At 53.2% G+C, this 15,397-nt stretch overlaps 1 protein-coding gene across 1 annotated transcript in view; it reads right to left on the reverse strand.

Annotated features, from left to right (window-relative positions):
- The window catches only part of CFAP46 (cilia and flagella associated protein 46), a 126,112-nt gene that overhangs the window by 16,855 nt on the left and 93,860 nt on the right, over positions 1 to 15,397 (reverse strand). The window contains exons 40-46 of the mRNA XM_058544333.1: positions 12,448 to 12,636; positions 11,359 to 11,547; positions 9,616 to 9,744; positions 9,363 to 9,542; positions 8,667 to 8,837; positions 911 to 1,008; positions 268 to 344 (exon numbers count right to left, since the gene is read on the reverse strand). Coding sequence (XP_058400316.1) covers positions 268 to 344; positions 911 to 1,008; positions 8,667 to 8,837; positions 9,363 to 9,542; positions 9,616 to 9,744; positions 11,359 to 11,547; positions 12,448 to 12,636 — 1,033 coding nt within the window. The remainder of the gene's footprint in view (positions 1 to 267; positions 345 to 910; positions 1,009 to 8,666; positions 8,838 to 9,362; positions 9,543 to 9,615; positions 9,745 to 11,358; positions 11,548 to 12,447; positions 12,637 to 15,397) is intronic.

Below are 15,397 nucleotides of genomic sequence, written 5' to 3' on the forward strand. Positions count from 1 at the left end.
AGAGCAGCCTGGACCGAGGGCGGCTGGACTGGGTGTGAGTGTCACTGCGCTGGGCGGCTGGGGGCTGAGACGCAGGGGGCCAGGCTTTGCAGCTGCTGCCCGACCCCAGGAAACACACGCCTCTGCCTTGTCTCCTCATCTGTCATGGGCTCGACGAGTCACCCCTCGGGGAGATGGCGTGGGGGCAGAGGGCTGGGGTCGCCACGCCTGGAGAGGGACCTTGTCTCTCTCGGTCACTGGTGCCCCAGCTCCGAGGACAGAACTCACCCCCCACTTGGAGCACCTTCCCTTTGGCTGCAGGGATGACCTTGGGTCTCTCATAGGCAGCGCCGTACAGATGGGTCCTGTGGGGAGGATGCAGGGTGGGGTCAAAGCCCAGCTCTTGGGGTCCCAAAGGAGCCCCAAGACGCCAATTCTGTGAGCCACATGCACCCCTGACAGGAGCCCCCTCACCTCGAGCTCCTTGGCCAAGTCCAGACACAGAATAAAAACAGGCCCATCTGGGCACAGCCGTCCACCGTAAACTGACCACAGCGCTGCGGAAGGCGGGCCAGCCACCCTCCCTCCAGGTGAGCGGGAAGTTCTGCCCACGTGAGCGGGGACCTTCAGACCAGACGCACAGGGCCCGTGCTGGGGACAGGGTGGCACCGTGCCCCCAGGCATACCAGCCTGGCCATCATCACAGTAGTTCTCCCCAGCCCCCTCCCAGAGGGACGCCCACCCACCCCACCTCAGCTGGGAGCCCCTGCTGGCCCGTCTGTCCAGCACGCTTGCCGGGCCAGCCGGGTCATCTGGCGCACCCACGGCACGCCCGCAGGCGCGGCAGCCCCCGTGCTGTGTCCGCACCGCGAGGCTAGGCTTCCTAGCAGGATGGGGAACAGGCACGAGAGCAGGAATAAGAAGGCCTCACCTGTCTCGTGAGTGGTGCAGAATGAGGATCCGAACAGCAGGAGGAATTTCGTTCAAGAGGTTAAAGTGTTGCTCAGTGACGCAGAGATTTTGCCAAGCCTGTGAGTGAGAACCACGAGTCAACAAAGGCTGGTAGGAGGCAGTGATGGTCACTGTACTGCGGTCATCGCTTCTCAGGAGATGTCAGAGCAGAGGGTTTTGTGCGGCCCTGGGCGTAGGGGGCGGGACCCCTGCAGGACTCGTGGCCACCACAAGGGGGCAGCAGACGCAGGCGGAATCCGCTGGCTATCCATTAACATTTCCTCTTTTCTACTGGCAAAGTCAGAAACCCCACACAGCGCAAATGCACCGAGAACACAACGAGTGGAAACCCCAGCACCTCCTCCAAACAGTCTTCTCCCTCCATCCTCCTCCCTGTCTCCTCCACACCGCACACGTGCACATGCACACGTGCGCAGACGCACACAGCCGCGTCCCCTCTCTTCCTGGGCTGTGGTCAGGCTGCGGCTCAGCGCGCTCCCCGCTGTGCTCCCTTCTCTCCTGTGGCCCGTGCCCTGACAGGTTCTAAAGACTGTCAGGCTCTGTGTACCGTTGAGGCTCCTCACTCTCTGCAGCAGGTGGCCGGTGGGAGGGCCCGAGGGTTCAGGCCGCCTGCTCCCCCTGCAGGGCAGCCCCCACTAGATGAACTGCGACTGCTCAGAAGCACATCTTCCCACGTTCTGACGAAATGAGCTTCCTCAGGTTTGCAAAAGCTGGCCAGTGTCCAGACTCAGCCCACCAGGGTGACTTAGAACGCTTGTCCAAGCAGAGACGACAGACAGAAAGTGGTAACTGTACATGGAAAGCTGGATGGACTTCCACAGCAGGCCACACCCACGTGCCCAGAGGAGGAGACCCCACAGGGAACCAGGACAGACTTCCAATAGCTCAGGCTGGCTTCTTCATCCCACACCGGGTGGTAAGGTCCATCCAGGCTGGTGCCCGTGGAGGCTGACCCTCCTCCTCTTCGCTGCAGAGGATTCCGTCTTGTGAACGCACCACGACTTCTTCATCCTTCTGCGGCCAGTGGCATCCGGGTAGTCGCCCTTTCTGGCTACCATGAATGTTGCTGTGATGGACACTGGAGCGCATGTTCTCTGGGGACCACAGGGAAGTGTCTCTGCTGGGCACAGGCTGGCGGTGGAGCTGCTGGGTAGAACATGCACATGCCCAGTGGCTCCCAGGGGGCTGTTGTACCCCCACCCCACCCTGCCCTGCCCCCACCAGTGTGCCAGAGTTCCAGTGGCCTTCTCGGGGCCACTCAGGGATCTCCACCTGTGTCCTTTGGCCATTCTGGTGCAGTCTCGTAGTATCTGAATGTGGGTTAATGTTTGCATTTCCCTGACAACTAGTGAACTTGGGCGTCATTAACAAGGTTTCTTGGCCATTTGGGTATCTTTGGTGAAACTCCAGTCTCGGGATTTTTCTGTTGGAGCGTCTGTCTCTACTGAAAGGGAACAGGTGCTCTCTGCACACGGGACGCGAGCCTTTGTCAGGTACGTTTGGTGAGCGTCTCCTCTGTGGCTGCCTGTTGACTCCCAGTGCTGTCTTTTTGATGAACAGAAGTTCTTAATTTCAGTGCCAGCCAATCTGACATTTTTTCCCTTTTGTGGTGAGTGCCAGTTGTCTCCTGTTTAATGAATTTTTACCTACTCCAAAAGTATGGAGAGGTTTTCCTCTAAAACCTGGACACTTGTGCCTTCCTCAGGTAGATCTGCAGCCCACCTGGAACCACACCGTTGGTGGAGGCACACCCCCACATCCCTTCTTCCTTCAGGGTCACCCACGACATACATCGGGCAGTGTGTGAGGACAGGTCTGTTCCTGGACTTTTTCTCCTGTCTCACTGGTGGTCTTCTCTATGTGCATGTCAACCTCACACTGTCTTAACTTCTACACCTTTAAGTGGGTCCTGACATCCTGTACAGTAAGTTGGCATTTCCATGAAAATTTTAGAATTGAATTAACAGTTCTTAAAAAAATATAAGCCTGCTGTGAATCTGACTTGTTTTGTGTTGGATCTATAGATTAATGGCCCATAGGGGGTCTTCCTGGTTTAACTTGGCATTTAGGCTCACAAGGCCCCTGGGGGCATAAGGGGAGAAACCACAGTGGCCAGCAGGGCGGGGCCGGGCACCCCCCTCTCTGGGAGCGGTCCCTACAGTGGTCCCCCAACCATTCCTGGGGAATCCTCTCAGCCCGGAGACAGATCAGGTGCGAGGGAAGAGCTCCATGGGGGCAGGTGCGGGAGCTGGCGTGGCTCCTGGGGTCCCCACAAGAGACACACTCCGTGACGAGGTGTTTTCGGCACGTTATTGATCATGAGTCCCTTTTACAGAACACAATGGTGACCAGGACCCCGGGGAACAGAGCTAGAAAGTTATGGCAGGATATCTGTTTAAGTCTGGCCTGGGGGGAGCTGCCGTCTAACCACTTGGAGTCTTCCACCCCGCAAAGGCGGGTTCCCTCTCTGTGCGGCTCTCCTTGAATTTCTCTTCAGAAGGTTTGCAGTTTTCAGGGTAGGGGTCATGTATGTCTTTTGTCAGATTTTCCCGAGGTATTTGATTATTTTTGATGCTACTGAAAACGTTATCATCGAGACACTTCTGTGGTCCACTTGTTTGTAACTGGCACGCAGAAACACAGCTAATGCTGGTCTATCAACCTGAGAGCCTTCAGCAGGACCTGCCAACTCCGCACGTTAATTCTCACACTAACCTGGAGGCTCTTCATGACTTCCCAGGTACAGTCACGTTGACTGTGAATAACCAGTTTTAAGTTTTCTTTTTCAATCTTCTGCCTTTTTCCAGTGTTATGTACTAAACTAAGGAGAAGCAGTGACAGTGAGCTTTCTGCGTCACTTCCTCTGTTGGAGAACATTGTCCAGCATTTTACCGTTGAGTCTGAAGTCTGCTACAGGGTTTTACAGACATTCTTTATCAAATTAAGGAAATTATCTTCTATCTTAATTTTTTGAAATCATGAACTGAATTTTGATAAATGCTTTTTCTACATCTCCTTGTCCTTCTGTTAATATGGTGAATTACACTGAATGATTTTTTAATATTAAACCACATGGGGCACAGCCACGTGACCCTGGTGCAGACCCCTTTAGTAATCGCTGGATTCTAACATTTCATGTCTGTGTTGATGAGACGTCTCCTTCCTTGTAATGTCCCTGCCAGGACTCCCATGTCAAGTTCTGGTCTCTTAACAGAATACTGAGGAGGTGTTCCTCTCACGTCTGTTCTCTGGAAGAGTTCTGAAGGACTATCTCTTCTCTCAAGGTTGGGAAGAATTTACTGGAGAAGCCAGTTTGGTCTGGAATTTTCTTTGTGGGGATGTTTTTAATGAAAGATTAAGTTCTTTAATAGTGAATTATTCAGCTTTTCTATTCTGTCAGCTTTGGTGAGTTGTATTTTTTGAGGAAGCTGTCATTTCATCCAATTGTCAAATTTTTAGAGTAAAGTTATAAAAAATATTCCCTTATTAGCTTTTTGATGTCTGAAGGATCTCTGTGATGTCCTTTTATTATTGATACTGGAATTTCGTGTTTTCTCTCTCTTTTTCTTTATTGAGTCTAAGTGTTTATCAATGTTCTTAGTCTTCTCTTTGGAACCAACTTCTGACACTGCTGGTTTCCTCTGCCATATATTTCTCATATTTCATTGTTACAGTTCTCATTTGTCCCCTTCTATTTTCTTAGGAGTTTTTATTCTAGCTTCTTAAAGTCAAAGCTTAAATCACTGTTTTTAAGACTTTCTTCTTGTATTCAAGGCTGTCTTTTTCCTCTAGGCCCTGTTTAGAGAAGTCTCACAGGTTCTGAAATGTACTCTTTTCATCCTCTAAGTCAATTTAAAATATCGCCTACATTCCATTGTGATTTCTTCTTTGACCAATCGATGATGATAAATATACTGTTTAATTTCAAGGCAATTGTGTTTTTCACAGGCATCTTTTAGTTATTGATTTCTAGTTTAATTTCATTGTGTCTGGAAAACAAACTCTGAATAATTTCAATCCTTTGGAATTTGTTGAGGCTTCCTTGTGGCTCAGCATCGGTCAATTTTGGTAAATGTTCCACGCACACTTGGAAAGAATGTGTATCCAGTAATTATCAATGCCATGTTCTGTGAACGCCGGTTAGGCTAAGGCTGTTCAGACCTTCTGAATTTCCCACCTCCTGCAGGCTTACTGATTTTCCATCTACGCATTCTCCCAGCGACTGAGAGAGTGGTTACAGCCTGCCACTGGGACTGTGGTCTGTCTGTGGCTCCTCTTGTGTCTGTCAGCTCTGTTCTGTGTGTGAAGCCCTATCGCTGGTGCACACAGATTCGAGGCTGTGATCCTGTTGGTCCATTCCTATGCGTCATGAAATGCCTCTCTTTATCTCTAGTGATGCTTTTTGCCATAACATCTGACTTTCATCTGATTAGTATTTTCATGGTTTCTATATTGCTTCTCATCTTTTCCTTTCCATATTTCTGTGTCCTAACATGTAAAGTGTGACTCTTTCAAGCAGCATATAATTGGATTTTGTTTTTCTTTTTATCCAATCCAATAATCTTAGTCTTTGACTTATAGTGTTTAGTCAATTTACATTTACTATAATTACAAATATATTTGGGTTTATATCTAATATCGTACTCTTCTTTTTCTGCTCGAAACATGTGTTTTTATATTCCCTTTTTATCTCTTTGTGCCTTTGTTTGGGATTAATAAAATATTATTTGTTCCTTTTTTATTAACCTAGTTACCCATCATTTATGGTCACCCTAGAGACTACCACATTCATCCCTGCCTTATTATCTAATAAAAATATGAATGTTACACTTCCCTGGTAGCGACAGAACCTCAGCATCTTAAATTCTACTTAACCCTTCCTGCCTTTGGTATTACTGCTGTCTTTCATTTTACTGCTGTGATATAACTCCAGCTCCACAAGATGTTAAAATTACTGTCTTACACAGTCAACATTTATTTCTTTGCACCCACACACTTGCCCTTTGTAGTATTCTTGAGTCTCTCTGGCATTGTCGTGTTTCTGTCTGGGCTTATTTTTCCTCTAAAAGACGCTCTTTTAGTTTGTCTTTTATTGTAAGCTACCTGGTGACGTGCCCTCAGTTTCCGTTTGTTTAAAAGTGTCTTTATTTTGCCCTGAATCTGAAGGATCTTTTTGCCGGTTGTGGACTCCTCGGGAGGCAGTGGTCTCCTCTGGCCCCGCCACAGGCTGCCCTCAGGTTGCTCTGTGTCCTTGGCGCCCAGCGGCTCTGCTGTGACTGTGCAGCAGCCGTTCTCCTTGCGTCTCTCTGGCGTGAGGTCGCTGGCATTCCTGACCCGCCGGGTTTCACCAGTCTGGGGAAGCGCTCAGCCTTCACCTCTTATCAGTGTGGCCTCTGCTCCAGGTTTTCACTCTCCTCCCTTTCGAAGACTCAGGTTAAATGTGTGTCCGGCCTTTTGAGAGTTTCTTACGTGGCACCTATACCCTGTGCTGTCTTTTCCGTTCTCTTTCCTCCCGAGGTGGGGAGCTTCTGCTGGTCTGTGTTCCAGCGCACGGACTCGGCCTTGGGCTGTGCTCACTCTCCTCTGGATCTGTGCGCCGCCCTCCTCATTTCAGAGGCTGTAGGCAGGAAGGCCTCGCGGGAGGCCAGTGTTCTTGAGGCTGTCTCCTCCCAGGCAGGTGTTTTTCCCCAGGCACCGAGAGAGCATGATGGATTTCACTGCCTTCTAGAAGCTTTCGGGCAAACTCCACAAGGCCCAGGACTCAGCCGCCAACCCCAGGCTGGTCATCACACAGGCCGTGCCAGGTCCCAGCACGTCAGCCCTGTGCGCGTGGCTGCTGCAGGCGTTGCTGCTTCTCTTTCTCGGAGAGCTCTCCATCAGGTCCAGTCCCATCTGCTCCCTGATCAGCAGTGACCCAGGGGGCAGACAGTGACGGTCAGCTCGCCGCGGAGGGCTCTCCCCTCCCAGGAACTTGAGCTTAGCTAGGTCTCGTTGCTTCCACAGCTGAAGCTGCTAAAAACATCAGTTTCTGCTGTTCACCTGGCTGTTTCTGTGGCTGTCGCAGTGGGCTTGCTGTGGCCCATGGCCTCCCCTACCCCATAGTGCAGCCGGCCCTGGAGTCTGTGACTGGTCTGTGCACCTGGAAGTCAGCACAGATTTTCCAAGAGGATTCTTGGAACAGCAGGAGGAGCAGGAACACCAGCCATGATGGTGATGGCCACCACCGGCCAAGCCCCCAGCGCGTCCGGGCTCCGTTCCACCACCGGCTGGGTCCCCGGCGCATCCAGACCTTGTTTTCAGCACTTGATGTGCACTGATGCATTTGGTCCCTCAACTTTCCTATGAGGTGAGTGCTGCGCTTCCCCCAGGCACAGAGGAGGAAACGGAGGCAGAGGGAGGCGTGTGGCTGGCCCAGGTGTCCACCTACTTGTAGAAGAGCTGGGACGGGAGCCATGGCGGGCGTCTGCTTCTGGACTCCACCGCCTGGCTGTTCGCACGGACCTCACTCAGTAACGCTGACCGGGGCTGCCCATTTTATTCCACGTGGCGTGTGCTCCCCCACATGGAGTGAACATGCATGGACATGTCCTCCAAGTGCAGCTGCCCAGCCTGTGCCGCCTCCTCCAGGCTGGCCTGGCCTGCTCTAGGCTCAGGTCTGGGGCTGCACCTCCAATGTCTTGCTTCTGCTCTTCAGAGGGAGGGAAGGTTTTCCGTCACTGGGGTTAAAGCCTTGGTTCTCAGCAGGGGCAATTCTGCTCCCACGGGCGACGTCTGGAGACATTTTTGGTTGTCACGTCTGGGGAGTGCACCCACCTGCATCTGGTGGGTGGAGGCTGTGACACTGCTAAACATCCCACAGTGCACAAGATGGCCCCCCAGAGAAGCATCAGGCCCCAACGTGACAAGAAGAAAAGCAGCCCCAGGTGAAGGGTGTGAGGTCAGACCCACACAAGGACACGGAGGGAACGGCTCCTGTCTGTTTTCCCTGATCTGTTAGATTCCATCAAGTTCTGCTTGTTTTTTTTTTTTTTTGGTGAGGAAGATCAGCCCTGAGCTAACATCCATGCCAATCCTCCTCTTTTTTCCTGAGGAAGACTGGCCCTGGGCTAACATCCGTGCCCATCTTCCTCCACTTTATATGGGACGCCGCCACAGCATGGCCTGACAAGCGGTGTGTCAGTGCACGCCCGGGATCCGAACCCAGGCCACCAGCAGCGGCGCGTGCACACTTAACCGCTAGGCCACAGGGCCGGCCCCAAGTTCTGTTTCTTTAAATGCTCCACCTCATCCTGCTAATCCAAATAAAAGAGTAAATGCCATTAGCTATAAGGATCTGCAAATGTTTCTCAAAATTAAACCCCATGCTTCACTGAGGTATAAAATGTTTCCTTGAACTCAGTCAGGGCTAAAAGCAGCACGCCACCCTTACAGAGACCCTCGGGGCACTGTCCCCTGCTGCAGGCCCTGGGCGTTTACAGTTGAGAGCTTGCCGCTCCTCATGGTCACGGAGGAGGTGGCTGCTGTCCCCACAGGCCCTTCAGGAGGAGGAAGCCCAGAGAGGTCGAGTGACCCTCTGGGAACCACACAGCTAGCGAGAGGCAGGGCCAGGACGTGGACCGCCTGAGACATCTCTGAGACCTGGGCACTGACAGTGGAGCGTGTCTGGGAGCTGCGGGGCCAGGTGCGGGTTGGGAGGGTGTCCCCAGCTTGGTTACCTTGGAAACGGCAGCCAGCCTCTGCTCCACACTGGCGAACAGGCTGGTGGAGGTCCTCTCCTGGCGCCTCAGCCTGTGCTCCAGCTGCAGCAGGGCTGCCAGCTGCGAGCTGCTGGTGTTGGCCGTGGCCGTGAGCAGAACGTCGCGCATCATTGCCGAGGCTGCGCAGCTCTGAAACAGACCGCGGGGCACCGAGGGCCTGAGCCCCACCCAGGGTGGCCGGTGCCCATGGGGGGACTGTGCCGGAGCCTGGAGGACAGGCTCTGGGGCTGCCCAGGCTCTGCTGGAACCAGCTCCCTCGGGACGCCCCGTGTCTCCTGGCCGCCAGCCCCTCACACTGCGAACCAAGCGCCTGCCCGCCACGGGGTGCAGGGAGGGATGCGCGGATGCTTCTTCGCTCTGAGCCTCAGGAATGTGAGGCTTGGTGAGCTTCTGCTGCTTGTGGACCAAGACGACAGCGATAAGAGGGGTCGGGGCTCAGCAGAACCTCGGGGGGACAGGACGGCCTCCCCAACCATCTTCCGGGGACCTGCAGTTCTCTCCTCTAATTGAGCACCACCCTCAAGACAGGGGCCCTGGTTGCAGCCTAGCTGGGGGGGGCCACCAGCGGGAGGGAGCCGCGGGGTCCTCGGGGATCCCCCTCCCCTGAGGTGGCTGAGAAGGGCCTCGCGGAAGGCGCGCGGAGCAGGGCTGTACCTGAGACAAGGCCAGGAACTGGCAGGCGGCCGCCGGGTCCAGAGCGCCGATGCACTCCACCATCTCCAGGCTGGCGGCTGCCGCGACGTCCAGGAGGCTGCTGCCCAGGGCCACCTGTAGGCACTGCAGCAGCACCTCGGATGCCTGGGCCAGGTACCGCCGGGCCAGCGCCATCCTCCTCTGAGGGCACAAGGCTCAGGCTCAGGCTGGCTCCGCGGGCGGGGGCACGCGCACGGCCACGGGAGCAGCGTACCTTCAGATCCGAGCCTTTCCTGCTGTGCTCCTCTGGGGCCGCCCTGAAGGCCGGCAGGTCGCTGGAGTGCTCCTCGCTGTCTCCGTCCTCCTGGATTATCTCCAGACCCTTGCTCAGCTCCGCACCCGCCTACGGACACGCACTGCTAGTCAGCCAGCACTCATCAGCCTGGACACTTCCCACCCCCCAAGAGTGCCCATGGCTGTCGGGGCATCTCTGCAGGATCCCTGGGTGAGGCCCCGGCCTGAGGCCCTGGTGGTTGGCAGGTGCATCAGGGTCTCAGGGTGGGAAGAGGAGCGAGACTCATTGTCACTGGTCTCGGATCAGTTGCATTCTGTGCCCACTTTCCTTCAGCCCTTCAAAGTCACCTTCCTGGGCCTTGGCAACCCCAACCAGCACCGTGCAGCAGGAACCGAAAAAGTCAGGTGCCCACCTGCCTGGGGGTGGAGGGGACAAAGGCACAAACAAGACCCCACGGGACCCGTCTGGCTGTCTGCAGGACAAGCCACCCTGACGGGGTCCTCGGGGATGCCAAGGAGACCCTGCCTGGGGGGTAGCTGGCCGAGGAGAACTTGGGTTGAGGGGCAGCCCCTGGGCTTGTGGGGTCATGGCAGGAGTGGCAGGAGGAAGGGGGCAGGGTCTGGGCGGTGCATTTCTGGAAAGCCTCCTGCCCAGCCACGTGCGATTTACTGCAGGTTTCCCTGATGGCCCCTCTGAGCAGGTATTGCTCATGCCATTTCACAGACGAGGACCCCAGCCCCATTCCTGGTCCACCTCAGAGTCTACCTCAGAGCCACCTGGTACTGGTTGAATCATCAAGTCACCCAACGTATGCGAGTCCCGTCCTAGGTCCTGGGGACCCAGGACAGATAACCCATCAGGGTGACCCCAGGGCCTGCACACCGCCCCTGCAGGGAGGCGGGGGCACCAGCCCCAAATCACACTGGAGGGCGAAGTTAGCTGCTCCGGGCTGGGGGTCTTCCCAAAGGAGCAGAGTCTGTGTGGATGAGCCTGGCTTCATTGGGCAGGTGTCCTCCAGGAGGAAGTGGCCATCTGCACATGTGTTTAGGATGGTGAGCTGGACCTTCCCTAACCTGCAGCAGCTGTCACCAGAGCCCCTTCCTGGGGTAGGGCGCTCCCGTGAGGGCACCCAGGCCTGCCGGGCAGCCTTGCTGGGGCTCGAGAGAAGGGTTCGGGCCTGCATGCACCAACAGGGCAAGTGGCCGTGGGGCTTGAGCCCTCCTTTTGGCCTCACTAGCCTGCGTGCAGGGGGTAAGGGTGAGTGGAGAGGAGTGAGGGTGGTGGCCCCCCTTCCCACCAGGACAGAGCTTTAGCACCAGTGCTCAGGCACACCCCAGACTTGCCAGTGGAGAGTTGCTGAGGTTTGGGGAGATGCCAGGAGCTGATATCTGCAGGACCCCTCGTTTGGGGCTGGGACCTGGCAGGCTTCCCATCCTGCCCTGGACCCCCAAGTGCCCACTCCTCCTCTCCTGCCTACTCTCCTCACGGGGGCAACTTCCCCCCGAGCTCTGTCCCCAGAAGCCTGTGTTTCTCTCCTTCCCCACTAGTCAGACTGCGTTGCCTTTTCCTCCCTTTCTCAGGCCACAACTTCTTGACCGGGGAAAATTCGAGGCCTGTTTTATATCCCAGTTCTTACTAAGATCAGGGGAGTTGTAAGTATTTTGTTTTTGTTTTAAGCATAGGCGACGAGTCTGTGACGAAGCCAGAAGCAGGAGCACGTACCGAGAGGCTCTCCTCCCAGTAGAGGGCGGGGCGCACGGGGTCTGTGTGCACGGCCAGCAGGTGGAGGGCCTTCCCGGCCAGGCCCAGGAGCCGGGCGCGGATCTCCACGCAGCCGACACACAGCGGCGGCAGGCTCCCCAGCTGCGCCAGCGCAATATGGGCCAGGGTCCGCTTCAGCGTGAACCATTGCTTCAGGAACACACACCTCGTTAACATTACCCCCACCCCCGTCCCGGGAAACGCAATAGGCCCACCCTCTAAGGCCCCCGGGATCTACCCTCTAAGGGCCCCAGGATGGGATCCACCCTCTAAGCCCCCAGGATGGAATCCACCCTCTAAGGCCCCCCAGGATCCGCCCTCTAAGGGCCCCAGGATCCACACTCTAAGGGCCCTGGGATCCACGCCCTAAGGGCCTCAGGACTGGTTACATCAGTCACTCTGACAAACACCTCCTCATGGGCAGGGAGGGTCTGCAGGGCTTAGGAGTTGGGAGGGTCACTAAAGTTTGCTTATATAACCTTAATTTGGGGCTTATTGACAAATATGTGAGTTTGTATCAAATTTTAGGACTATCTTTGATCCATTTATACTTATGTCAAATTAATTTGATTCATACTTCATGAAATCTAAGAAAATGTCTCAAGTGGCAGAATATGTTTCCTTCAAAACAAATATTTTGCAAATTCAACTTATTTTTTAACAAAATGTAATTCTCCTTTCTCAAGCTCTCACATGCTAACATAATTTGTCAAGACACAGTCGTGCCTCAGGAAGGAGAGCCCTGACGTGCGTGGGAGGCATCCCCCAATACCACCCCGAGTTCACTAGCCAATTAGGTCCCCTTGGGCGACCAGACGAGGCCTTTCCTCAGCAAGGCCTGGAAGCCCACCACGCCGCCAGCTGCTGGGGCAGGGAAACACTCGTGGTCAGAGATCCCAGGCAGAATGCTCCGGGCCCTCTGACTCCCACTGGTCAGCCTTCTCGTCAGGGTCAGGCACACCGTGACGGACTCCCCCCCGTGGACGGGAGAGGCCCCGAGCTGGCCGCGGGGATGGGATGGGGGCCCAGGCGGTCTCCGAAGACGCTCACCCAGCCGGTGGAAGTGTAGTCGCTCGTGCTCTGCAGGTAGCTGGCCAGCAGCCTATCCGTGGGGCCCTGCTCAAGCTGCCGCTGCAGGGCCCCCTCCTGGGCGAGCCGCAACGAGTCCAGAGATGCCTCTGCAAGGCTCAGCTTGAGGTGCGCCAGCTTCCTCATCAGCGGGGTGTTGGCCTTCTGCACCTGAGCCGTTCAGGGACACACTGAAGCTCGCAAGCGCTCCCACGAGGCCCAGCCTCTGATTACAGCCAGCTCTGAGGAGGCCTCGCCCACACAGCGGTGTTCCCACGCACGAATACACCCACAAAACCATCGCCACGATTAAAACAGGGGACGTGCCCGCACCCCCCAATTCCCTCACCTCCCTTTACAATCCTCCCTCCTAGCCCCCTCCTAGGCAAACACCTGGCTACTTTGTGGCTCTACAAATGAGCCTGTGCTTTCTAGGATTTTATATAAACGGCGTTCTACTGTCTGCACTCTCTCTGTCTGGCTCAGCTCACTCACTGTCTTAAAGCAGGGCAGTCATCTTGATCAGGACTGTGGATAATTTAGGAGAGAATTGACATCTTAATAATATCAAGTCTTCTGATCCACGAACTTGCTATATCTTTCCGTTATTTAGGCCATCTTTAATTTTTCTCAGCAACGTTTTGTGGATCTCAGGGTACAAGTTTCCACTTCTTTTTGGTCAAATTTCTTTTTTTATGCTGTCATAAATGGTATTGGTTTTTTTATTTTAATATCTGATGGATCACTCCTAGTATATAGAAATACAAAATTAATCTTTGCATATTGTTGTTGTAGCCTGTAGCCTTACTAAATTCACTTGTTGGTCCTAGCAGCTTTATTATTATTATTGCAGACTGCATGGGATTTTCTACACAAATGACCATGTCATCTGCAAAGACAGTTTATTTCTTCTTTTCCAAAGTGAATGCTTTTCATTTCTTTGTCTTGCCTTATTGAATTGGCTGGAACTCCAACACAATTCTGAATAAAGTGGCGACAGGACACAGCCCTGCCGTAGTCCTCGTCTATGACAGTAGATTTATCTGCTTCTCCATTGCAGTGTTATCAGTTCTTGCTTCATGTATTTTGAAAGTCTGTTATTAGGTGCATAAATGTTTAGAATATTATGTCCTCTTGGTCAGTTGACCCCTTTACATTATGAACACATTTTTTGTTCTGGTGGTACTCTTTCCCTGAAGTCTGCTTTGTCCCACATGAACAGAGCCACTCCAGCGTCCCCCAACGAGTGTGAGCATGGCACAGCTCTTGCCATCCTTTCCCTTTTAGCTGATTCCCTCTTATGCTGACAGTGGCTTTCTTGCAGGCAGCCTAGGTCTGGGCTTTGCTTTTCCGTGCCATCTTTTGATTGGTGTTCAGACCATTTCCAGTCAGTGTAACTTTCAGTGTGACTGGGTCTGAGGCCATAGTCCTGCATGGTTTTCTGGTTACCCCATCTGTTCTTTATTCTCTTTTCTCTTGTTCTGCTTTCTTGTGGAACAAGTGAATAATTTCTATGATTTCCTTTCATCTCTTTCTTGTCTTACTAGGTACACCTCTTTGTTCTGTAATTTTTTAGTTGCTTCAGGGTTTACGGTATAGTATGCCACTTCGTGCAGACTAGGAAAAAGTCCTTTATGCTACTGTTGTACATTTTGTTTTTATCTGTGTTACACACCCTATGCTACATTGTTATTATTTTTGCTTAAATAGCCAATTATCCTGTAGAGAGATATAGATAATGAGAGAGGATCTTATTTGTCTTCCTGGGAAGTTTATGTTTCTGACGCTCTCCACTCACTCTTGATCATACCTCCCTCTGGTATCCCTTCCTTCTGCCTCAGGACTGACTTTAAAACTTCTGGTCGTGTGAGTCTGCTGATGACACATTCTTGTAGCTCTTGAATGTTTGCGGGAAAAATCTTTATTTCACCTTCATTTCTGAAGGATATTTTTGCTGGGTACGGAATTCTGGATTGACAGCTCTCTCTCTCAGCACTTCACAGATGCTGCTTCCCTCTCCTTGTCACACTGTTTCTGGTGAAAACCTGCTGTCATCTTATTGTTGTTGCTCTGAACACAACACATGCTTTTTTCTCTGATTTTGAGACGTTCTTTTAATCACTGGTTTTTGTTTTTTTTTTTAATTTTTTCCCCCAAAGCCCCCGTAGACAGTTGTATGTCATAGCTGCATATCCTTCTAGTTGCTATATGTGGGACGCGGCCTCAGCATGGCCAGAGAAGCGGTGCGTCGGTGCGCGCCCGGGATCCGAACCCGGGCCGCCAGCAGCGGAGCGCACGCACTTAACTGCCAAGCCATGGGGCCGGCCCTAATCACTGGTTTTAAACAACTTGGTTATGGCCTTGGTATGGTTTTATTCCTATTCATAGTTCTTGTGTTTGGAGTTCATTGAGGGGGTTTATGGTTATTTTTATTAAATTTGGAAAAACTTCAGCATTATTCCTTCAAGTATTTTCTCTGTCCACTCCCGAGTCTCCTCTCCTTGCAGGATTCCAATCACCCTTGTCCTCACGCACCTCACGTTGTTAATTTCTCTCTCTCTTTCTTTCATCTCCCATAGTCTCTACTGCTGCGTCGTCTTCTGCAATCTCAGCCATTTATCCCATCCAGTGTGTTCTCCATCTCACACTGTAGTCTTCACTCTTAAAAGTTCAATTTTGGGGGCTGGCCCAGTGACGTAGTGGTCAAGTTCACGCTCTCCCCTTCAGTGGTCCGGGGTTCGCAGGTTTGGATCCCGGGGGCAGACCCGCACACCACTCATCAAGCCATGCTGTGGAGGCATCCCACATATAAAGTAGAGGAAGATGGGCACAGATGTTAGCCCAGGGCCAATCTTCCTCAGCTAAAAGACAAGGATTGGCAACAGACGTTAGCTCAGGGCTAATCTTCCTCACCAAAATAAATAAATAAATA

This window comes from Diceros bicornis, chromosome 6 (genome assembly GCF_020826845.1).
Source record: "Diceros bicornis minor isolate mBicDic1 chromosome 6, mDicBic1.mat.cur, whole genome shotgun sequence".
NCBI lineage: Eukaryota > Metazoa > Chordata > Mammalia > Perissodactyla > Rhinocerotidae > Diceros > Diceros bicornis.